This window comes from Cygnus olor, chromosome 3 (assembly GCF_009769625.2).
Source record: "Cygnus olor isolate bCygOlo1 chromosome 3, bCygOlo1.pri.v2, whole genome shotgun sequence".
NCBI lineage: Eukaryota > Metazoa > Chordata > Aves > Anseriformes > Anatidae > Cygnus > Cygnus olor.
In genome coordinates, this window is record NC_049171.1 from 110,554,114 (window position 1) to 110,578,515 (window position 24,402).

Consider the following 24,402-nt stretch of genomic DNA (forward strand, 5'->3'; position numbering starts at 1 on the left):
CAGCAAGAAGACGGTGGACTCCTTCCTCGACCTCGTCAGGTAGGGCCTCCCTCCCTCCTTCCCTCCCTCCCTCCCTCCCGACCCGGAGGATGATGACAGACCCGGCGATGTTGCACGCTGCCGCTCGGGCACCCCCCTCCTTCCTCCTTCCTCCTCCCTCCTCCCTCCTGCGGGCTGGCCGCCTCGCTCCCTCAGCCTGCCTTCCCTCAGCCTTCTTCCATCCCTCAGCCTGCCTTCCCTCAACCTTCCTCCCACCCTCTCTCCTAATCTTTTTGGCCTGGTGGTTGTGAGGGTGGCGAGTGTTTGCCCAGGGCTGGGTGCCCGGCACCTTCTCCTGCTCCACTGCCTGTTGTCTCCGGAGCCAGGCAGCTCTTCTCATCTGTCACACACACCTTTTTCTTTTGTGTTTTTGTATTTCCCCCCCTCCAACCTTTGTTCGGTCTCTTCACAGGAATCCCAACCTGTCTTTGCCTCTTGTTGCACCTTCACCTCCCTTAGGTACAGGTGTGGAAACACAACCCTGTATTTTCATCAAGGAGGTACCCAGAACATCACGCGGCATGTTAGCACCCTCCATAAAGGGCAAAAGCTGCAGACATAACCTTTTTTCTTTTTTCTCAGAGCCCATGCCTTGTCAAGATCTGCCCAGCTCTTTAAATAAAAGAGAAACAATTACATAAATGAGGCAGACATCCAGGCAACTTCTCGAGTCCCAGACTTCCAGCAGCGTTCACGCTCTGCTGACTTGTGGTGCAGAACCCGAGACGCGAAGGACTGATGCGTCTTGTTATCCTGGGTCAGATTCTGCCACTTTTTCATACCCGAGGGCGGTCACAGGGAAGTACCGCGAGCGTCTGAGGGAAGTGGTGGAATAAGGTAAAACCGGGGAGCTGCCGCCGGGGCTCCCCTGGCAGATGCAGCTGAGGGAGTAACGGGAAGTGGTGGAGGACAGAGTGTGGAAGTTCGCAGAAATGTCGGAAAATGGAGGGCTGTGGAGGTGGCAGGTCTTCTTACCGAGATGTAGACAGAAGGGTAAGGGAGATGACCTGCAACGTACCAGCCAAGTGGCCGAAGAGCTGTGCTTAGCAGGTATCTTGGTCATCGCAAAGCAGAGGGGAGGACTCTTAATTTGTATCTTTGCTTTTTGAGTTCAGTTTTTCAACTGAGAGACTTTTTGATGCATCTGGGTAAACAGACATGACAGCAAAGATAAAAAGAGTTTCTAAAGAGAAAATCTATATTTAGAAATCCGTGTTTTTGTCCTTTTCTCCCCCATCTCCAGATAGACCAGTCCAGTGGCCCATTGGCCATCATATATTTCATATCCGTAACCTCTTACGGCCAACCCTGACAATTCTTGACAGACCGTGTTGAGAAGTAATAACAGGACAGTGGGAGCAGGTGGCCTGGCTGTGAAGGTGGCAAGGGGCTGATAAAAGCAGCGTGAAGGAAAATCACAAAAGGAGGAGTCAGCACGATAGTAGGTGCTGGGAAGCAGATGACTGTTGTGGCTGTCCCGGGGTGCATCCTAGCATGGCTGCTGCAGCTGGTGTTTTTTTTGCTGTGTCGCCATGCTGCGTGGAGTAGGATGTAGCTGAGAAATGGGACAGGGATGATCCAGTGAGCTTGCGACTGTGGATGTTGTCTGTGAACTTGGGAGCAGAAAGCTGCTTCTTGCTCTGGGCTGTAAATGCAGATGGGGAGTTCATCTTCCAAGTTATAACGCAGATGGGGTTGAGACCTTCACTCCAAAGTTATGCTCATTATGGCGAGACTTGGGGGAAGCGTGCTGATTGCAGACTGATTTCCTCCGGGAAGTGAGGTGCCAGGGGCTTTCCCCCAACACATGTGTGGTGCCCTTTGAATTCAACTTTTTCTCAGAGCTCCAGGCAAGAGTTATGGTGGCCACGCCGGGCAGTCCAGTTGCCAGAGCCATGACAGCGAAATTTAGTCAGAAAGAGAGGATTTTGGACACAGAGCCATCACTGTGCTGTCCTCTAAAACTCCTGATCTTAACATAGATCCCTGACAGGCCTGGGGATGGAGTGAGTTGTGTGACTCTCTGGAAATAATACCTACCTCTCCCTTTTAATTATTATTTTTTTTAACTGTTCTTGAAAACGTGGAAATTTTGGTTTGAGAATTGGTCTCGGTCCCTGCTGTGGTGGAAGGCTCCAGGAGACCAGCCTTGTCTTCAGTTAAGGAGGCCTCAGCTCTGGAGGGCCGAAACCATTGCCTTCAGCATGGGTGGGTCTCGCAGCTCTGAGCTTTTTTGGTTTTTGGTTCATGAAACTTCCCATTAGACAAAAGAGAACTCAGTTTTTCAGTTGTGTCACAAGAGTCCTTGTGTCCCTCAAGGCTTTACTGCTCAGTCATTTTCAGATGAAAGGTGAAAACCATCACTATCATTTTCAGATAAAAGGAGCAACCGGGCTGAGTCCCCCAGCAGTACTGAAAACATGCAACACGTGGCCTAAGGAAGTCACGGCTGTGAGTCAAATATTTACCATGGCTTCTGCAGGGATGACACAGGGTGTCCTTTCCCAGGATGCAGATCCTTTCTGCGCTTGGGAAGTTTATTAATTAATGACCAAAGACGCTGCTTTCCGTCGTCGCAGTGATGTCTGGAGGTCATCTTAATACTTGGTCATGGTTTTCTGTTTCCCAGTCTAAAGCTTCCACATAAATACACATCTATGCATGCAGACGTGGCCTCTGGAAAAGAGATTTATCTTGGGCTTCAGAAATAAATGAATGGTGACTCACTGGTGAACCAGAGGCTGCTGGTCTCAGCTATAGATGGGCCTTGTGAACATCTCCAGAGCATCTGACGCGGAGAGCAGCTCCGTTGTGCCAAACATCAGAGCAGCAGAAGATGAGGACAGAGCCTGACCAGGGAGAGACAGGTGGAGTGGTGAGGAGGAGGTGACAGCAGCCGCCAACTAACACATCCCCCTCGTAGCTCGGTGGAAGGTGGTTGAATCAGCAAGATCAAATGTTTTGCAAGAATCTATCGATTTGTCAACGCTTCTGATGGGCAATTGTCAAGACTGCATGTTTCAATAAGGTCAGAGTTTTGTTTTGGCTCTGATGTGTATTTGTCGATTCAACAACATTGAACAGTTTCGCGGGAACTTATTGATTCAGTCGAAATTTCCAACGGCGGATGGTCCTGACATTTCGTTTCAGTGAGGTCAATGTTTTGCTGGAATTATAAACGAAAGACTTGAGTAGAAAATCTCACTCATCAAAAAGGAACATTTCAACAAAGTATTTTACAGTACTTTTAGTGGAAAAAAGGTCTCAGATGGTGGTTTTCTTTGCCCTATTTTGGGATGAAAACATATTTTGAAACCATGGCGTTGGCTTTGGGACGGGAATTCTGTTTTTGTTTTTAATCCAGCCGTAGCTGTAGCAGTTGTGAGTGGGAACGAGGTAGCATCATTAGCTTTTTATAGGAAGGGTATGCAGAGGTCCAGGTGTTTGCCTCAAGCAGTAAGGTCAGGGTTTCTCGGGCCGACAGACAAGCCTACTGCAGTTTAAATTTTATTGCTCCTTTCTGTCTCACTGCCAGAGGTTACCAGCTGGGCTGCCAAAGGGAGTACCCACGGCGCTGTGAGCAAGCCCGTGAATTACCTCCAAGCGCCGTCGAAGCCGGAGGAAAGGCAGGCGTGAGTTTGAGCACAGGGAAAAGCAGCGACCGCGTTTTGCCAGGTGGCCTGAGGAGCAGAGGGCCAGGATGGACCTTGGAGAAGGTGGGCTCCAGAGCACTTGTTCAGACACCAGTCACCCCGGAAACACTTGCTCCTTAAAGCCCTAGTTTTCCACTCTGAAATCCTGATGTGGAAACAGAGAGCAAAACTTTACAGTTAGGAAAGGAGGGGGAGATGCCACCTTCGTGGTGGTAACTAGATTTAAGAGGTGACTGGGAGCAGCTGCAGTTATGCAGATGTTCCTGAGATATGCTAACCACGAGGTTTTGTAGCTGGATGACTAGCTGTTAACTCTGGGGTACCCTCAGAAAAAGAAGAAATAGTAAATGTTACTGTCCACCTTTGCTTGTGTCATTTTCTCAGCCTGGATCCTCCCTTGAAGCGGAGGGGTTGCTGACTGAGTTTTGTAGTAAGCACTTGGCATTTTTGTTCACCTGCCTGCACTGTATATGTTTTTAAAATTATCTGTAGAAAGCTTCTGAACATGTGTGTTCCTTTCTCTCAGAACTAGTTCCCTTTTACTGCTGACTCCTCCCAGTTATGCTTTATTTCCCAGGCAAAGTAAGTACAGACTGGACCATTAAGACAAAAAAAAAATCAAATATCTGTTATAAGTAAATAACATCTTCAAGTTTCTGCGAGTTAAAGCAGATGCACACACTCACAATTAATGTATATATCCAAGACTTGCATTGTGCATCCACATACCTACAGAAATGCAGACCAGAAAAATTCTTGTGTGATAGTGAATGAAAATCCTGAGACAGAAAGAAAAGTAAAGCTACTAGAGCAATCCAGACTGTGATGTGTTCTGGCAGATTTTCAGATGGCAGTGAAGTTGCTGTCGGTGGACTCCTACCATTGAAAAGACTTCATTGAAAAACAGGAGATAACAATACAGAATATTTTTTTTCTAATGTTCACCCACTTGGTCCAGGCGTCCTCAGAAAAATACGTTTTCCAACAGCAAGGCTTTTGGCCTCAGAAGTGGAACCTTTTTGTAAGAAGCAATAGAAGAGGAATGCTTGTTATTTTAGGGTTTTGTTCTGCTTGCCTGGATTTCCCTTCATGGTTTTGCTGCCAGAGCAAAGCAATTTGCAGAGCTCTAGCAAAAGGATCATTTAGAAACAGTGATTAATAATAATCCCTTATACATACAGCAAAGGAGTTCCTGTGCCAGCCTTACCCCACTGGTGGAAAGACACAGGGTAAGGAGGAGAGAGGAATTTGACCATAATGTCAAAATCGATAAGAGTGGGAGCTACAGTCTCCGGAGCACTGCCGTGGAGCTGCAGTTGCACACTTGGTGTATACTGTGCTTCCTCACCTCCGATAACCCCCTTTCCCTTTTGTGTGAGCTCTGGCATGGCAAAATACATCTTTCTTTAGCCTTTACAGGAACTCCTCTTTAGAGTAGCCAAACAAAGTATGCAAACCCCGAAACTTCTGCTGCTGGTGCTGTCGCTGTATCTGGTTCCTATTTTAAGAGAATTTGAGATTGGTGCTTCCTCACACCAGGCGATGTGCAGGTACGTGGGGCTTTCCTTGCTCAGCCCAGCTGCCGCTCTGGCCCCAAGGTGCAGCTGTTACTCTTGACAGCTGTGGATTTTTGTTCTTTTTGTCTGTCTGCAGCTCCGAGAGGGGCACAGAGTCTCTCTGTATCAGATACTCGACCAGTACGAAGGTTTCACCTCTTTGCGTCATGGGCCCCAGGCTGCCTGATCCCAGAGCCCTGCGCCAGGCTCCTTATCACCCAGACTCAGGGTTTGCTCGCGGGCATGCTCTTGTGATAACCCGCTGCGAAAAGCCGACCACGTTCTTCAGCAAGGGCACGGCAGTGGCAGGGACGGGGTCAGCAAAACGAGCAGCAGTAACCAGCAATCCAGTGACAGAGCCGTGCTGATTTCCTTCAGCTCCCTATCCATGTCTGGTGTGGACATGTCATCCATGTCATCCAGAGCTAGAAACCTACAGATCTGGGCCGTGCAGGAGCACCAGCTGGCAGGCACCCGCATTTAATTTGCACGCCCAATTACCCAGCTTTTCTGTTCGCTGCTTCACCCGGGCAGCAGGGGTGTTTGCGCTTCCCTGCGCGACCCCTCGGCTCGCCTGGGGACGCGGACTCGTGGGGACAGACCCGGGTCTGCTTTGCTGCGGTCGGTGAGCTTTGCTTCGCCACACACGCTGAGCGAAGCCTGCGGGCACAGATGTGCCCAGGCAGGTCACGAGGCGGCTTTTGTCTCCTCCTGAAGCTCCCGGCATCCTGGCCCCTGTTTTTTAGGCACTGGGGTGGTGTTTTTGCACAAAGACATCTTACGTGATGGAGCTGAAAACCTGCGGTCTGACTCACGTGTAATTAAAGCTTAATTTAATTCGCATGCTAACTGATCTTAGTGAGGGATGAGCATGGTCTGTGCAGAACTCGTGTCTCTGTGATAAGCTGTGTATTTGGGGATTGCTTTTTATGAGCTCGGTGCTTTTCTTCAACACCAGGATTTGAAACAAAGAGGAGCAAAACGTTTCTATACATGCCGTGAATTAGTCAGGTGTGCTTAAAAGTTGGACGGAACAAAACGCGTGATGCAAGGGAACCTTTGGGTCCTCCTGAGCTGCTGAACTGAGTGAGAGCCAAATTTACCACTTGGTGGACTGTCAAAAACACTCTTCTCTGTCCTCAGAAACGAGTCCAGTGGCCGGTGCTGCAGGGGTGAAGCAGAGCGGCTGCAGTATGCTCGCGTTTGAATAGCTTAGTGCGCTGCTTTGCGTCTGAAGCAAGAACCTGCCCCTTGTCTTCATGTAGTAGGGCTACTGACATCACTCAAGTATGTGCTTTAAGTATATGCTTGTAGTTAAGTTAGTGTTTAATTACTGGGGCCCATGCCTGACGTACTGTGTAAATTATGGAGGTTTGGGTTCCTCGGCCACATTTAAACGCTGGAGAAACATATTGTTTGGGCTTTGGGGTTGCTTCCTATGGTTTTGTTTTGTCAGGATGGAAAAGCTGATTTAAAAAAAAAAAAAATTGATTTCTGGGTGGTTTTCAGTCTTTTTTCATCTCTCTGCTCCTTCAAAATCCAGTCAATTCTTTTCTAATAACCACCCCGATACGAAAAATTGAAATGATGTGTTCTGATTTTTCCAACAGCATGTTTTCCTTTTTCTTTTGGTTAAAAATATGCACTGAGCTGGCCCATTCATACATGTGGCATTTTACTCCAGATAGAAATAAGTGTGCTTTGACTTTGGGAGGTTTTTCTGCACCCAAAAGTTCCAGCTGTGAAAGCATTTCTGCATTTTAGCAGCTCCATATGTACTACATGACCAGTTCTTAAGCATCTTTGTGGGGTTAGAGCTGTCTCCTGCTTTCAGGCAGACGGCTATATTGGCAAAGGAGAAAAAATTGCATGCTAAGTGGAATTTAGACTCAAAAAGTCCAATTATTCTTAAAACAGGTTGTCCTATACAGCTGCCTCCTGACACACTTGTAGTGCAACAGGAGGAGGGGGTGAGGCAGTTCTCAGCAGCCCCACGTTTGATGAAGGGCTGTGTGCTTCGCACTGTTGTCAAGGCTGTGGGAAAATCCTCGTCGTGTGGCAGGGTTACAGAGCTGCGCAATGGAAAAGACCGAAGTCCTTATCTGTGCCGTATCTTAATCTTTCATGAGCTCCTCTCCCTCTTGCTTTCGAAGATTTGACTCTGCTGCTCTGTTTCTTGTTGTGGTTTGGATTTGAGCTTTCATGGGATGATCGCAACCAAAACCCTGATTTAAAATTGTGTTTGCCAGGATAAGTACAGCAAAACTGGGGGGGATAACAGGACAGAGATTGAAGAGAACTGCGGCTTTCTTTGAGCCCATTTCTGTGCAGTGCGAGGAGCAAAGGATGGGGAGAAGCTACCCCAATTCTTTTTGCCACAATTAATTGGCTCTGGGTAAGGTCTTTTGTTTTCTTACCATGAGAATTCCTGTCCCTCCGTACAGCTGGCAGTGTTTCCAGTTCATCCCCCCAGCCTCCCTGCCCTCACCAGCTAGGGTCCTGTCGTCTGCCTGGTGAGGAGCTGCTTCTGTGCCCATTTTGCGTTCTGACACAGCAAAAAAAGCTGCTGTTTGGCTCAGGAAGCTCATGCTCTTTACCCACCGTATGGAAAGAAAGGAAGCGTGGCATTAAAAACAACTGGTGAACTATAAAATGCAACAAGAAGCAACTTCTTCCTTACATGCCCCAGTTAATCATTTTGCCTGTCTGTGTTGCTTAATAGATGCACCGAGTGCCCGATGCAAGCGTTTGTCACTTTGCACGCTATCCTCTCTGCACAGACCTGCTGCTCAATGTGCATTTCTGGGTGAAGGCACTGTGAATTCGGGTGTTGCAGCTTTCCCTACCATGTGCCACTACGTTCATCCATGCCGTTTAACCGCTCCAGCACTCGCAGACAGCTCTGGCCCATGGCATTGTTCTGCTTCAGCTTCGTGTTCAGGAAAGCCGACCTTGTTGTGCTGAAGGCTTAAGCTGTTCGCTGAGGTGGATTGTGCTGATTAGATTGTCCTTCGTGTTCGTGCTGTGGGCAAACTGTAATCACATGAGTAATGTTAAAAATCTGCCGAACCCTGGAGGCCGTAAGCTGTTGCTGCAGCCAGCGTGGCTAAGCCAGTTTGTGTAGCCACTGGCTGGTGTGTTTAACTAGCGTCGTGTCTGATTGCCTCTGATGTCCAACCCAAATGGTCAGCTGTGGGTGCAAGCAGGGGCTTTCTGGATGAGCAAGAGGAGAAGGTGTGGAGATGTCACACCTCTGGAGAAGCAGCAAGACATTTGCTCCACGCTGCCAGACTTTCTGCTGTAGTACGTACCTCGCTAATGCCAATGTGCTTGCCTTTGCAAAAGGAATTTAGTTTCTGAGAGCAGAACATCCTGATGCATTCATATTAGAAGTTCTAAAAGAAATATTTCATTTTCTTGTTTGTATTTTACAGAAACCTGTTTCCTGCAAATCTTGTTGCTGCAGCTTTCCGAACGGTAAGATATGTGTGGATTTTGGACATGAATTGCATTGCAGAGAGACCAAGTGACTGCTGTTATTTAAAAACAAACCAAACAACAACAACAACAACAAAAAGGCCAGAAAGAAGTCATATAACTTGCAGTAGGGGGAATTTCTAAAAGCACCTGATGTAATCAGACATACGAATTCCATGGCAAATGGTGTGATTTTGCAGGGCTCTGTATGTTCAGGGATGAACTCAAGTCCTCCTTGCCTCTGTGCTGCCATTGTCACAGGTAATTGGCAAGCATGAAAGCTGTATCTGGAGAAGTAAGACCGAAAGAAGTGCCCTGCTCTTGTGAGCTTCTTTATCAAAGTAAACTGTTGGCCTTGATTTCAGGTGCTTTACTGACAATTTTAATGTCTGTCTCACCGTTTTCTAGTGGTGAAACAGTGCGAGCACCACTTGCCTTCCACAGGAGCCAGTGCAACTGTGTGGTGCATGAGCAAGAGCAGGGTAGAGGAGAGGGGAATTCCTCTGCTCCTACCCAAACCTGGGAGCTTGGTTGTCACATAGCACCTCTCTGTTCCCACATGGGGAAGGAGCTGCAAGTGCTGTTGCTCCCCTTTTCCTGCACAAGGCAGGATCATTTCCTCCACGGTATGGTCTCCAGAGCAAGTTCCCGATAGTAGCCTCCTTTTTGTGAAATACTAGGTGATAGAGTTACATTGATGATCTGCTCAGCATAAACTGTTTTTTTTCTTTCTTTTTCCTTACCTGCAGTATGTAACAGAGTATAAGACAGTGCTCAGAAATACTACCTCTGGAAATGTCACGGTGGAAAAGGTAAGGTTACTTCTTCGGTTTTTATACACACCCATGGTAGCTATAATATTTGACTGCCTCACAGTCTTTAATCCCTCCCAGCACTCATAGGAAAGAAACAAGATACTTCTCTTTGTCTGGAACTTAGACACACAAGCCTGATGAGTTAGTCACAGTCACAAAACAAAGCTATGATGGATAAGAGAGTTGGACTCAACTAAGCTTACACTTGATACCTTATTTTTAAGACATGCTTTCTGAGACCCAGACTCACCTGATCTAAGTTTTGATTAGTCCCTCTACCTCGTATTTCCAAATAATTTTCTGTAGCCTTGGAGTTAAGTAGCAATCAGAAAATCAAACATCTTCATTACTGGCCAGAGCCAACATGTTACAGATCCAGCAGTAATTAACTTTGCCTTACAGACAGCATGCTACAAAACAGACCAGGCATCTCACCCTACAGCATTTCACCTCACTCCAAATGAAATGTCCCATGTGCTTTTGTGGGATTTTGGGGAGACAGGACTGACCCTGGAAATGACTTTCAGTTTTTTTTTGTATTTCTCAGGTTTGCCCTGACTGTCTAAAATGATTATCAGATATACTACTGTGTTTTTAGTATGATTTATATCTCACTAGGGCAAGACCTTTGTCACCTTGTTGTGAAAGGGCTGAGGTGGGGCTTGCCCACCAGTTCCACCAATCTGTGTGGAAGGCAGTTTATGCTCTGAAGCGAATCCCGAGTGCAGGAAGTACTGGCCTCATTACCTTCTCCTCTCCGTGCATGGCATGTGAGCAGGCGATGCAGAATGCTGTGTTTTCAAACTCTGCTTTGGGCTCACGGGCTGAACTTTCACCAGTCCTGGAGGCAGGGTGGCAGGTGACTTCGATGGCACAAGAGCTGAGCAGGGGAAAAGTCAAGCCTTCTATCCTGCAGCGAGCAGTTTAACTGGGGAAGGAGGCAGCCCCATCTGCTCGGGCTCTGCCCGTGCCTGTAAGATCGCATTAGCCCAGATCTGCGCTCACCCTATCTGACACGGGTGCGTGGGAATGACTGCAGAAGAGCCATGTGACCCCAAAAGAGCACTTTCTTTTCTCATGCCATTATATCCTCAGGCAATACATGCCTGTGCAGCCTTGTGCTGCTGCAACCAATTTCAACATGAAAAGCTGTAACAATATGTACTTAGGCATGTGTGTTTGCTTACAGAGTGTGAAGTTATTCATTTAAGCAGGAGTAAATGGAAGGTGGATAAGACTCCTCTTATTCATCTTCAGTGAATAAGATTGGAGGAGCTTCTTGCCAACCAAGCACTGATTGGGGCCAACCATACCCATTGGACGTAGGCTCAGACACGGAGCACTTCTAAAATTCTTTTTAAAGTCATCGTGCTTCCTCAACAGATAAAAATGCGCCTTTAGTCAATTTGAAATGTGAGATTATTTTTCAGTTTTCTTGCTTTTTTTCTCACTTAGCAGATTCCAGATTGATGTAATATCACAAAAAAATATTCTGAATTTGTCACTGGTGTCTGGTTTTGCCAGTGGTTATGATGTAAATGTTATTTCCCCTATTACTTTCCCAAAACTTTCTTCAGTTTTTGGAATGAAACTAGATCTCAGCTTCTATAATTACAGAAGACGTCCTACTGTCTCTAGGGAAGAAGGGACCAAATAATAATAAAAACAAAAAATACCATCTCAGTGTTGTTAGCTCAGTTTCAGTACCGGTCTGACTACATTAGTTACGGATAGATGAGAATTAAGTTTGGAAAGGAAGAGTATGATTTTTGGATAATGCATAGTATAAATATCATAGCCATAGAAGCTGGGTTGCAGGAAGCAAGATGGTATTCCTATCTAATGTTTTCTTTCATCAGCAGAATATTTGAAGACGGGAAATTTTTTCTTTCTTCTTTCCATATAAACTGTGTAGAACAAAATGTTACGTTGATTTTTTTTCCACTGGTTAATAATTCCTGTCTTCTCTTGCTGTGGATATGAGTAGTGGGGCACGTAGGTGTCTGCTCAGCCACATTCTTCGTGTTGTTTCACATGCTCCCTCGTGTTTACCTAGCTTTTATGGCTACATCCTCTCTGTCTCTTTGGCAGCAAGGCTTCCTGGGGCACAGACTATCTTAGTTCCCCATCTGCAGCAACGGGAGGCTGTGAGGGATGCTGAGTTCCTCTTGTGGCTGTAGAAAAAATACACAAACTGCTCATTGCTCTTCTTCCTCGCATCACATGGCTGCACTTTCTTTTCAGCCACCTACTACTGGGATAGCTCAATGTCAGCAGTTGTTTCCTTAATACACGTTTTGTTTTTAAGAGCTAAAAAACAATAGGATCTTCAGAGGCTTCAAGGACCAGAAGAGATCTATGAATCTTTCTATTAGGGGACATAATTTCAGGCAAACAATAACGCGCTCCATAGTTTACCCAGGAACAAAGCTCTCATTAAAGCTGTTTTTGTTTGGTGTCCACAATGCTGCTTGGCTTGGCAGCTCCTTTGGGATGATGGACTCTTCTGTTAGAGTACAAAAAGGCTGTTCAGCATCTGCCAGTTTTAGAGGCAGGGATTGAGAGGATCTTCCGCTGAGGATTTACTGCTGGGCTTTTTCCGTATTTTGCTGCAAGGAAACGAAATTCCCCGAATACTGCAGACTCTTCCCTGAACATCAAGGGAACTTCTGCCTAAATTCTCAGTGATAATAGGTGATGGGGAACGCTGTGTGTTGGAAAGAAATGGGCTGAAAAGGAAGAAAATGTGAGCAAGATGTGAAGGCAGGGGGGACACGACAACGAAGAGGGAAACAGCTAAGAAGTTTTCGGTGGCTGTGCACAGAGTCCTCTCTCTTGTCACCAAGAGCTCAGGGGTCTCTAAATTCCAAGAGCTAGGCTTAAAAGGGCTCTGAAGTGTGAGCACCTGGAGAACAGCAGCAGCTGGGAGCAAGGTGGAGAGAGACATCTCCAAGGACGAAAGAGGACTAAACTCCGTGTATTGTCATTCTGGAGAGGGATGGGGTGAAGGACTTTGAGAAGAATTGGCCGGTTTATGCACAGTAGGCCACTGTGAACGTTAACAGAAGGTGAGAAGCTGCGTGTACCCTGGCTGTAGCTAACTGGAGGTGAGAGTAGCATGTCTTGCCCTCCTACCTTTCCAGGAGCAAAATTTGGCAAGCCTTTGACACCCATTGCTATGAATGAGGTGGAGTGGCTGATGCTTGTGGGGTCTGAATGAACCAGAAGAGCACTGACCTACTCTAATCAGGGAAATGATGTTCCAAATTGGGCACAAGGAGCTCTCTCTGGGTCCCGCTCTGTGTCCCTGGATGCCGTACACAGCTGGTGGGAAGCTGCGTGATCCTCTTGCAGATTCAGCGCAGTTCTGCCTCATTCTTGAGAGCAGATCGTTGGGAAGCCCAAACGGTAGCGGGTTGCTAGGCTTCAGGCTCACGCTGCTGCATTAATGAGTTGAGAAGCAGTTCTCCAGCAGAAGGGGTTTAAAGGATAGAGATACTTTGCAAAACACTGGTGTAAGTAGTGTCGTGAAATTCCCTCCTGCTAACATCCAGGTCAGGATGCTGGGCACTTTCAGCAGCTTGAAACACTGTGTGTGTTGCATAGCAAAGTTTGATACAGATTTTTTTTTTGCCTGAATGAGAACTGAAACAAACAAAAAGACCATTCAGTGTTGTGGGTTTGTTTTTGTTTTTGTTTGTTTGTCTTGGTTTGTTTTTGTAAAAACATTCTTTGGGGTGGAAAAAATTGGGGCCCATTATGGTAAAATTTTGTTCCAAGCAGGGATTTTCATATTAACCTTGTATCAAATGAACCTGATATAAGATGTTATATAATAGAATAATAATTCTAAAATACCAAGGTGAAAAGTTGTGTCGAAATGGCAAAGTATTCCATTTGCTCCGTGTGAACTGTTTTCTGACGTAAAAACGCTTACCTTACCTGAGTTGACATTTCTCAGAGCAATCTTTGTTTTGATGAAATGACGTGGCCTACAAGAAAAAAAAAAAAGTCAAGCAGCATTATTTTACTGCATATTTATTTACTTTCTGTGAATAAATCTGTCATAAAATTCAACGCTCATACATTGATCTGATGAACTGTCACTGAAACTTAGTTAAGATTTACTATAAGGCTGCTAGAACCGTTTTCCTATCCTATTTTTACCAACAAAAGTGAAAAGTAGAAAAATGTGCACATACTGTGTACACAGACCGTTTATTGAATTAGTAGGAAGGTCTCATTTTTTTTGTCTAACTTGTCTAAGCCCGAGAAGAGTTTAGGGTTTTCAGACACACAAAAGAGAATACAGACAAAACTAGCAGACGGAAAAGTTGCTGTGTGTGCAGAAAACAACACATTTCTTCAGACATCTCTGGAGATACACTGAGTCCCAGTACTAATATGCTGTCCATGTTTTCACTTCTTTCAGTCTGAAATCAAATAAATACTAACTTTGCCCTGAACAAGCAACTACCTTAAAAAAAAAAATCACAGCTCCTATATCTAATTATTTAGTAGCTATCAAATAAAAAGCCAGAACCTTCAGTGTCTGTCCTCATAAACACTGTTGTTAACAGCAGTTTAACCTTCGCACTGGTTTGTGTATAATTTATTTTATCCCCTTCTGTGCAGCTCTTTCTTTCCACCTGTCACTAAGAGACAGTCCAGTTCAGCAGTATATTTCCAGAGCAAGTATCATCCCAGGCACGCTGCTTTTATCTGTAGGAGATCAGTACCCTGAGTTCTTTAGTCAATATTCATTTTAAGCTTTTAGCTGAGAATATGTTTTTCTTTCCTAGTGTTGAGCTAGTGTCTACTTAAACTAGCCAAAAGGACAAAACTTGTCCATAAATCTAATTTGTTTTAGAAGCCCTTCCAAATAAAACAAAAAATTGACATGTAGAGCTTGTACTGCCAAGTTGGAGGAAAAAAATATTTGTCAAAACAGTTGTATTTTTATGAAGCCACAAGAACATTCCCTCAGTTCATGCAATACTACTTTGCCAAAAAAGTCCCAGCTCTTCTTGAGAGGCGAATCGTGAAGGAGCAGCTGACCAGACTTATGAGTAGGTTAGTTTTTGTGAATAGACAGATCCTGGTTTTTATCCTCTTACTTGTACCACACAGACACACAATTTCTGAGAAGGAGAACACGTATTTCTTCTGTTCTCTGTGCATCTCCCCTGGCTGATGTGGAGACATGAATGAGTGGCTTTCCCACTTTGCTACTTTACTCTGCCTTTTTTCTCCTTTCCACTTTGTAACATTGAATGTTTTCTCATGGTTTTCACCTCGGTATAAAAATTGTACTAAAGCAATGGAGCTAGCAGTTTCTGAAAGTAGATTCCTCTCAGAAGTGTCAGGGAATAACAGTGTGTTTGGATATTATAGTGTATTGAAGGGTGTAAGGGCAGGTAGCAGCAGGCCCTTTCCCTCTTCAGTAAATCCACGCTAGCTGGAACCAAGGAATTTTGTATCAGGACTAAATCCAGATCTTGTTTGGTTCCTTTCAACTGCGTACAGCGTTTCCGTTCTGCAATGCTGAGCTGTCTCAAGTAAAGTGCTGTCCTTCCCAAAATAAGTTCTGCATGTTGACTTTAGGTCAGTCAGACAGCAACAAGACGAGATGACCCTTTTGTTGGGTTTTGCATCAGTCTCACATCTAACAAGTCTCCTTATTTTACCTCTACAGATCCCTGTCGGTAATGAGATTGAAGGGATGAATATCCTGGGCCTTGTGCTGTTTGCTCTGGTTTTAGGAGTGGCACTGAAGAAGCTTGGCCGGGAAGGAGAAGATCTCATTCGCTTCTTTAATTCGTTCAATGAGGCAACTATGGTCTTGGTCACCTGGATTATGTGGTAAGTGTGTGACTGCAGGTACATCCGCACTAGATCGTTATGCTTAGTTCAGGAATCCCACCATCTGTCCATCTCTCCAGCTTTTTCACACCAGATCCTTCACCACAGCAAAAGTGAATGTCATGATGTTACTCTGTAGTGTATTTTCTTCTTGCCTTCAACCTGTTGTGCATAGCTAAGGTATGAGATAGATTGCTGCTTAAAAGTCCTCTCCAGAACTCCGTTTCAATTAGAGGAAGGACAACGCTCTATTTCAAAACAACATAAGCCCATGGCTAGCTGCCATCATGTGCCTAAAGGCAACGGTTTTGCATGAATAAATGAGGTGTGAGCAAGTGAGGAACGTGGCCACGTAAAAGCCAGGGTTGTTTGTTCTTGGAGTGCACCTTCAAATGTGCTAAATGCGGTGCCAAAATCATGCTTGTAGCTTCATGCCTCGGCTTTTCTGATGGTCAGATGGTTTCTTGTACTGACCTGAAAGATACCCGAGGAGATCAAAAGATAGCCCCGCTCACTGTTACGTGGTTTGAGAGGAGCCTTGCTGAGTGCAAGAATACAGAGCCCCGCGTGTCCACTTGGATCACAGGGTGACAGAACCTACATCCCTTTCCACAGAAGGGGGAAATAGTCTCCAGGGGAATGGTCTCCATCCTACTGAAACAGTAGTGCTGGCTATTGAGTGTCCGTTATTTTTATCAGCAGATAATAGCGGATCTTTAAATCTCTGTTCATATTCTAAGATTTTATTCATTTTCCTGGGTGAAGCAGGAACCAGTGTAACTAGCAGAGAGTTTGTTTCTTGTTTGTGCTTCTCCAAGGATGCTTCTTGCTATCCCATGCCAAAGAATAGGTGTTTCCTAAGGTTTGATCGTTTGTCTCCTGCCTCTTAATGAGCAAATCCATTACTTCACTCAATTCCCTGAAGTCCAGACACATTTATGTTGTGGATGTTGCTCTGACAGATCTCACAAAGCTTTTGGCACCCAGCAAAAGCCTGTATGTTAGGAACAAGGGTACACTGAACTTTCTGTCCAGAGAGAAATCAATAGGTTCAGGCAACCTAAGCTCTGGAGCAGCCTCCTGACCAGGTTTTGTCTATCAGGCAGTGTGAATCTAGGCCTCAGAGCAGTAGCATGGTCGCTCTTGTGCAGCTGGGAGGGTCTAAGTTCCTCCTGTGAAACCAGTGGTGCTAATAATACCTCACATGCAAAAATAAAAATATTCATAAGGACAGTGAGCTAACAAATTAACAGTAGGATATTTCTCACTCCCTTTCTAAAGTTATGCTGGAAAAGCTATAAGGTTACCTCAGCAAAGGTGTGTTTTCTCCCCTCTTTCTGCATTTTTTGATTCCTACTATTTTTCTCCCTCTAAGAAGCAGAAAGGTTTTAAGAAAAGACCTGAATTTACACAGGCAGATCTCTCTGTTAGTTGCTGTCCTAAGGGATTGAAAAATTTGAAGTTTGAAAGCAGCTTAAGTCTTTTGCTCCTGAGTGTAATTCCTTGGACACTGAATACTGATAAGAGGCAGTTCTTGTATTCAGCTGATTATAGTGCTAACACTTCAGGCTAATCAGATGGTATGTAATCCTTTACTTTGGGATTATTGGGACCACAGCTGACTCTTAACATTGTATTGCACCACAGTCCTTACTTCTTCTCTTTCCTTCCTTAAGGCTCTTGTGTCATCCCGGTATTTATCCAAAATATATTGAGCTGCATGTGCTTCCCAGAGGACGCTGTGGAATGAGTCAAATCATGTTACCAAGAGAAAAGGCTCTTTTACAGTCCCATTCATCAGCCTTCCTTGTATTTAGCAGCACTTTAGTCTCAACTCCCAGCTCCTTCCTCTCCAGCCTCCATCTTCAAAGGGAGGTATCCAGCCTCAGGTCCAAGTCCAGCGTTTGTGTTTGGAGAGCTCTTGCAGGACTGGGGCTCAGATAGACCTGGCTGGTCTGGCAAAGGCTAGGTGGGGAAGGTTCAACACGCCCTTCCAGAGATTTGGCCAGTAGAGGCCAGAGAAAGGACGCTCACATTGACCTGGGACATAAGGAGGTGCAGAACAGAGGAGCTGCACAACTGCTAAGGTCTCCCTCAGCAGATGAGGAAGAAGCGGCTGATCTCGGCAGCCTTAAGGCTTGCACATGTTTCCAAACCTTTTGAAGTCTGTGCTGACTCCACTGATCAGCATTGCTGAACACAAGCACTGGGTTGCAGGCAAGAGTGGGATAAAAACTTCCTTTATTCCTGAGATGTGCATGCATATCTTTTGCAGTCATGTGTGTCTGGGGCAGCGTTTTGGAGAGCCGTGTGACCTTTTAGTCTTTTTTTAATCTCAGATACAGTAATAGGTAGAGGTACTCAGACACAGGCTTGCCAAATACAGCTTCGGAGGAAATGAGGCTGGGTCTGAAGTGATTCCAAAAGTTCGCTTAGTAGCTGTTGTGCTGCAGATGTAAGAGCAGTTCTGTCTTTTCAGGGCTGTTCTCAGCTGCACTATTATGGGCAGAGGTGTGGCTGTGTCCCACATGTGGCCCTTCCCCTGGAACAGTTCCAAGCCTTTCTGACAAAGGAAACTTCAAACAAACGCTGACGTCCGAAGACATTTCTAGATAGGAGAGGTGGGAATGTACATACGTGGCTGCTGACTTGAGGGAGGCTCTGGAAGCCTGGTCGTTTGACTTAGTCTTTCTTTGGTAGGCAAATAGCAGAGTTAATTGCTTTCTTTGGCAAGTGCATCAGCAGCTTTTAGCTGAGCTCTGCAGTATGGGTCACTGGTATGGGCATAGCTGCTTCTTTCCCACACTGAACGTGTTGGCACCCAGTGTGTCCACCATTTTAATGACCTAAATTCACCTCACTCTTCCAATTTTTTCTCCACTCCATTGACATGATACTGCTCCTTTTTGAACATCTACCTTCCCTTCAGTAGTGACCTTAGCTTAGGGTCTTTGCCTGCCTTCCTCCCTGATGCGCTAAAGCATCACACCAGTGTCTTCAGCTTCAGCCAGTGTTTCTACTTCTTGCTAGGCTTCCTTTCTGCATTTTCCTGGATATTTCTCTGAGTGTCTAGCTGAACAGAGCTTTTCCAGTTTGACTGTTTGCCTTCCACCAAGCAAGTGTGTAAAAGAGGCCTACGAAATTTGAGTAACCTGAGCGTGTGGTGGGGTATGGTGCTTCTCTTCAGTAGGAGCACCATATTCTTAGAAGAATGTTATCTCTAGAGGGGAAAAAAGCATGTTTTTCAAGGTGTTTTATTTTATTGTACTTAATGACAGGCCATATTTCTTCACACAGGTATGTACCTATTGGCATTATGTTCCTTGTTGGGAGCAAGATTGTGGAAATGGAAGATATTGTACTTCTGGTGACCAGCCTGGGAAAATACATCTTCGCCTCTATTCTGGGCCACTTCATCCATGGAGGAATCATTCTGCCGCTCATTTATTTTGCATCCACACGTCAAAATCCGTACCGTTTTCTCTTAGGACTCATCACACCGTTTGCCACTGCCTTTGCCACTTGCTCTAGGTGGGTTTCCGTGCTTCTTCTGGGACTATAGACCAGTTGTATTAGTGACTGCAAGCTGGTTATATCCTAACACCAAATTGTGTTGAGTTTTAGGTGAAAATACTATTCCTGAGATTGCAAAAAGAGGCTACTGAGCATAGGGAGTCACACTGTTGTCAGCAGCCCATCGCACAGAAAATACTGATAATTAGCTGTTGAAAACAATTCCTCAAGATACTGGGAATGTAGCATTATGCTGAGTTGGAAATTCTGGGGGGAAAAGGTGAAAGTATTTGCCTTAAAAAGATCTTGCCAGCTGTCCTTTCAATTTTAAGTAAAGTGAGCATCAGTAGTGAGGGACTTTGTCCCGTGATGTTTAGTTATCCAAGTTCAGCAGGATCTAGAACAACTGTAGACTGATTTTGCAGGGGTAAAGCAGATTTATTAGCTAGTGTAAAGTGACTTAGCATTCTTGATGTCAAAGCTCTGGCATGAACAGCTTTTATTTGTCGTAACCAAAGACTGCCAAATTATTGAGCATGGCATTTACACTTTTCCCAAGGGGCGAGCTCCTGATCAAAGATCATAACTAAATAAAATCATTTCAGGTCATCTCCAAAAGGAGTAGATGCATGACTGTCACAGGATCCCAGTTAAACACGAAGTAGGAGAGAGTTTATGAATGAAACCTTACAATTTATAATGCAAGAAGTAAGTCCAGCAGTGTTTTTTGATTTGCCTGTTCATTTGAGAAAGTAATAGTACAGCAGGTTTTGAGACCTTATCGTTCCACAGCACTATTATGCCTCATACTGAGTTAGGTTGTGAGTTCTTGCGTCTTGGAGGTTTGAGTCCTTACCAGCTATTTCTGGATGGAAGCAAATTATTAAATACTGTGACTGAAGACCAACAAGGAGGGATGCTGCTGTCATGACAGAGAGGGACTACAAAATGGCATCATCTTCTTGACAGTCTGTTCTGCAGCATGTTAGAAACATGACAGTCGTGAGGCAGCGGCTTTCCATTCAGTGCACCCTGATGCTTTGTGTTTGATTTTTTTTTTTCCTATTCTGTGTTTCTAGTTCAGCCACTCTTCCATCAATGATTAAGTGTATTGAGGAAAACAATGGAGTCGACCACAGGATCAGCAGGTTTATCCTTCCTATCGGTGCAACTGTGAACATGGATGGAGCTGCTATTTTTCAGTGCATGGCAGCCGTGTTCATTGCTCAGCTGAACAATGTTGACCTCAACGCTGGGCAAATCTTCACTATTCTGTAAGTTGCTTGCTATTGTAACCACATCCTTCTGGCCCCCAGACACATTAAAGCCTGTGGTCTCCCTGTTAATAGCTAGCAGTTTGCATTCCACATCTCTGACTTCAAGCTAGCAAACTGCTATGAAACATAATTACAGGGTCATTAAAGAACAGAGTCTTTCAAGCTTTAGAAGACAGGCTAGAATCTCTATTTAATAAAAGGTGGGACCTGGGAGGAGTAACTGAATTATGAAACAGACTTTGAGCTGTTTAAAGCTGTTCCTTGTATCAAATTCGTCTCCTTCTTTAAGGATCTCCCGTAACTCCACTTGCCGTTAAGCTGAATAACTGTGGCATGCTGCTCTAAGCAGAAAGCTACCCCATATTTACCTTCTGAATGTCCTAGAAAATCCTCCTGCCAGCTTCTCAGTTCCTTTTGTATCAATGTCATACTGAAGACTCTGTTCTTGTTTACCTCTGCCCTTCCAAACACCGCATCACTGGTTTCCCAGGTCAGACAATGATCATCCCCCTCCTGATTGTTATGCTTTTCCCCATTATCTCCTCCACCACCTCAGTCCTGCCTCCTTCTCTGGGACTCTATCCTCTCCATGCCTGGAACATCCTCCCAGGTCCCATATCCCATGAAGTGTCAATCTCTTTAATTCGCTCCCCAAAATCCCTGAAGTGAGTATCCTAGGATTTCTAGCCCCCCCTCACTGTGCCAAGAATCCATAAGCTGTATCCACCAGATACCTCTTAGGACCTTGCATTTTTTACCCTTCCTGGCCAGGTTTTATTTCCTTCCTTATTGCATTTCTCAGTATATTGTTTGTCTATTTAAGACAGGGCTGGGGCATTATTTTCTTTGCAGATGGCGAAATTAGCCTTTCAGGTACTCACAGTGAATCAGGCGTTAACACAGGCCTGAGGACTACCCAATAACAGCCCAAGGAAAATACCGTTATAGACATCTGCAAACAAAAAGGTGCATGATCCATGTCCATTAGCACATGCACTGCTTTCAGGTCTGTTTGGATGCAAGCGAAACACAGAGAAGGGATAGTGCCATTAGCATGTGTCTATGAACAGCATACTTGGACTTTTGAGACGAGGTCTTAAAGCACATTAGTCCTGCACAGCACTCAGGCTGGGTTTTGAAGTCTTGGTCAGAGCTAATTAGCTTCGGCATAGCCCTAGCTCGACAGTGCTGCTCCCTGTTGTGGAGCTGGCTTCCTCTGTACCCTTTTCAGTGCACGGCACAGTTTACCTTTTTGCATGTGGGGCCAAAAGATAAAATGTATTCAGCATCTTTGAACCAATACGTGACTTGGAAATGGACATAGTAGTAAGGTAGTGGGAAATAGTTCAGGTTTTGTTTTTTTCCCCCAAAAAAGGCAATGATAGTATTAAAAACAGAGCCATTACCTTGGTAGCTGCTGCAGATGCCTGCTGAGCAACTGTACTCTATTCCCATTACTACGCATCAACAAGCAGGAAGGGATTTGCCTGGGAAGCAAATGATCTGCGTGTCCTTGCTGTAGACTGTGTTTACAATTGCCGTAGCGGGGAAATGTGTGCTGTAATGCTAACCAGAAATACAAATTGGTTTGCAGTGTGACAGCAACTGCGTCCAGCGTGGGTGCAGCCGGGGTCCCAGCCGGGGGAGTCCTCACCATTGCTATTATCTTGGAGGCCATTGGACTTCCGACCAACGATCTCTCCTTGATACTAGCAGTGGACTGGATTGTGTAAGTACTTTAGGCCACGTGTACGTGCTGTTGCATGACAGTGTTTTCAGCTGGAAATATGGCTCAGGGTAGTCAAAGTAGAGTAGTATAAAATAAAACTTGACAAGACGTAGCTGTCTACAGGACAGGGAATTCCTGACAGGTGATGGAGAATGATGGAAAAGGCAGTCCCTGCTCAGTTAAAGCAGTTAGAATGTTACAATCCCTCTTCTGTTTTTTTACTGAGCCTTTAATGAAACATATTTCTTCCTGGTTTCAGTTCCCTCCAGAAGAATTGTTAAAAGTTTGTTCGAGAAGGTATTGACACTGCTGGAAATTAGTTGGACACTGGAAGGGAAGGAGGAAAAAGGAAATTGAATCTGAACAGTGGTGGAAAGCTTTCCCAGCCATATGCGTGCAGCAGTCTTCATCAGAAGCTGTTGCCAGCTATTGTTTGAACTATAAAAGCAAGACTGATCAAAGCACCAACACAGGCATCACAGAGAGCTGCTGTCCATTGGCAGGGCAGGCACACAGAGGCCTTGCAACATTCATCACAAATGTGGGCAGTGTCACAGCTGGAACATGCTGCTGGGAATCACAAGTTTAGTACACAGTATTATCACCTTTCCCTTCCATCTTCTGGGAAAGACCTAAGGGGTCAGACCTTTGCTCAGCTCCTTCTCTCCTTTCCAAGAGCGGTTTCCCTCCTTGAAACATGAGAGATTATCTCCTTGCCCAGCTCTGTTGGGAAGAGCTTATCTCACCACTCATGTAGTTATGTCCTCATTAAAGCCTTCATTTATCTTTTGTCCCACCTAAATTAGATTAAGGAAAGCCTAGAAAATTTGCTTTGAGTATTGGGGACCCATCCACAAGCCACATGATAAGAGTAAATGCCACATCCAGATGTTTTCTTATTGCTTAAATGAGCTCTTGGAAAAGGGTCTCCCAGCTTTTCTTCTCAAACAAGCTCGTCTGTCCGCAGTCCTTAGAAGTACTAGAAAATCAAGAGTTCTTAGAATACTAGAAAAAATCAAACTGCAAGGGCATCTCCGAGCACTTAGGATTTACAGCATGCCTGCACTTTAAATACTAGTGCAATAAGCCCGATGTGATAATTTAAAAGCACAAACTGCTCTCAAGCCAGCTGGTTGAAGTTGGGTAGTGCTGAACCACTGGCCAGTAAAGGTAAAGCAATCTGGATCCTGCTAGGATTTTTTCCACTTAACAGGTTTGGGGGCAGTTCCTGGTTTAGATGAACATAGTCTTTCCACATTGCTGTTTGGAAACACCAGCCTCTCTATACAGATGTCCTACTTCCACAGAAGATGTGGAAATTAGGATGTCTTAAGACAGTCTTGAGTTGCCAAGGCTGGGGAAGAAGGCAGCTGTATTGCCTCCTTCCTTTCACACACCAACACGCATCTATGGAGCTTGATCTTGCTCCTACATTTTTGTTAGGGCTACTGAACTCTTTCTTGCTGTCACCACCTGGGGATCAGCCACCTCCAAAGGACAGGAGAGGGAGGCAAAGCACTGGCTAGCCCTTCGTGTCTCATCTCCTGAGGGATTACAGTGGTAGCTGTGCTTTCCACAAGCTGTACTCGGAAGTGCCTGGAGGCACGAGTGTAAAACTTGCTGTTCCTTTCTCACTGGGCTACCCTTAGCCTGTGTCACGCTGGCTGCTTTTGTTTCAAAATATGTAGTATCCCTCTGTGGTCAACACTGTTGTTCCAGTTGAGGAATTCAGCCTTGTGGTAACAAAAGCAGGGAGGAGGGACAGAAGAGCCCTGTATCTCATTTTAATGCCAGCTGTTTAATTGCCAAAGAAGACCACAGTTACAAGTTAAGCACATGCTGAAGTAATGCTGCAGAATCACTAACGGAAATCTCAAAAGGCACTGGAGAAATTGTTTTCTTTGAGCCATAAACATCTTCTGTTTGACCCTGAGACACAGTGGTTTTGTGCTGTAGGACTGATGATTAGGACGGGTGCTGCTAACAAGAAATCTAGAGAACCCAGTCATTCTGCTTGCTTTTGGAAGGACGCCTTATGTACATGTTTGGGCTAAGATACTAGTTTTTCTACAGTTAAAAACAGAGAATTGGGTGCTTTGAATCACTTTCTGAATAAGCCTAAATCAAGTTCCTGCTCTGAACTTGCATTGGAAATCTGCTGGCCCAGGGAAGGGGAGGGGGGTGGTCTGGAAAAAGAAGGACCTCTGAGAAACAGCAGTAGCATTGCTGCGACCTGCTGAGAGACCAGAACTAATTGATAGTAACAGTTGGGCCTGCCTTGAACTCTCTCTGGTGCACATCTTTAGTTCTGAAATGGTGATAATATTTCTGTGGAAAATACCTTCGGTAACAACATCTTCCATCTGTAGCTCCATTAATGTTAGTGGATCTGGGGAGATGAATTTGGCTCTCCTTACGGTGTTGTAACTCTCTTAAACTAAAAGGCCACTGCTTTGTTTTCTTGTTTTTAATCTTAACCAG

The 24,402-nt window shown here is 45.1% G+C and overlaps 1 protein-coding gene across 1 annotated transcript in view; it reads left to right on the forward strand.

Moving 5' to 3' along the window:
* Positions 1 to 24,402, forward strand: part of SLC1A4 (solute carrier family 1 member 4) — a 29,115-nt gene that overhangs the window by 586 nt on the left and 4,127 nt on the right. The window contains 7 exon segments of the mRNA XM_040553149.1: positions 1 to 39; positions 8,683 to 8,725; positions 9,475 to 9,537; positions 15,236 to 15,402; positions 18,700 to 18,933; positions 19,995 to 20,189; positions 21,787 to 21,921. Of these exon segments, the coding sequence (XP_040409083.1) occupies positions 1 to 39; positions 8,683 to 8,725; positions 9,475 to 9,537; positions 15,236 to 15,402; positions 18,700 to 18,933; positions 19,995 to 20,189; positions 21,787 to 21,921 (876 nt within the window).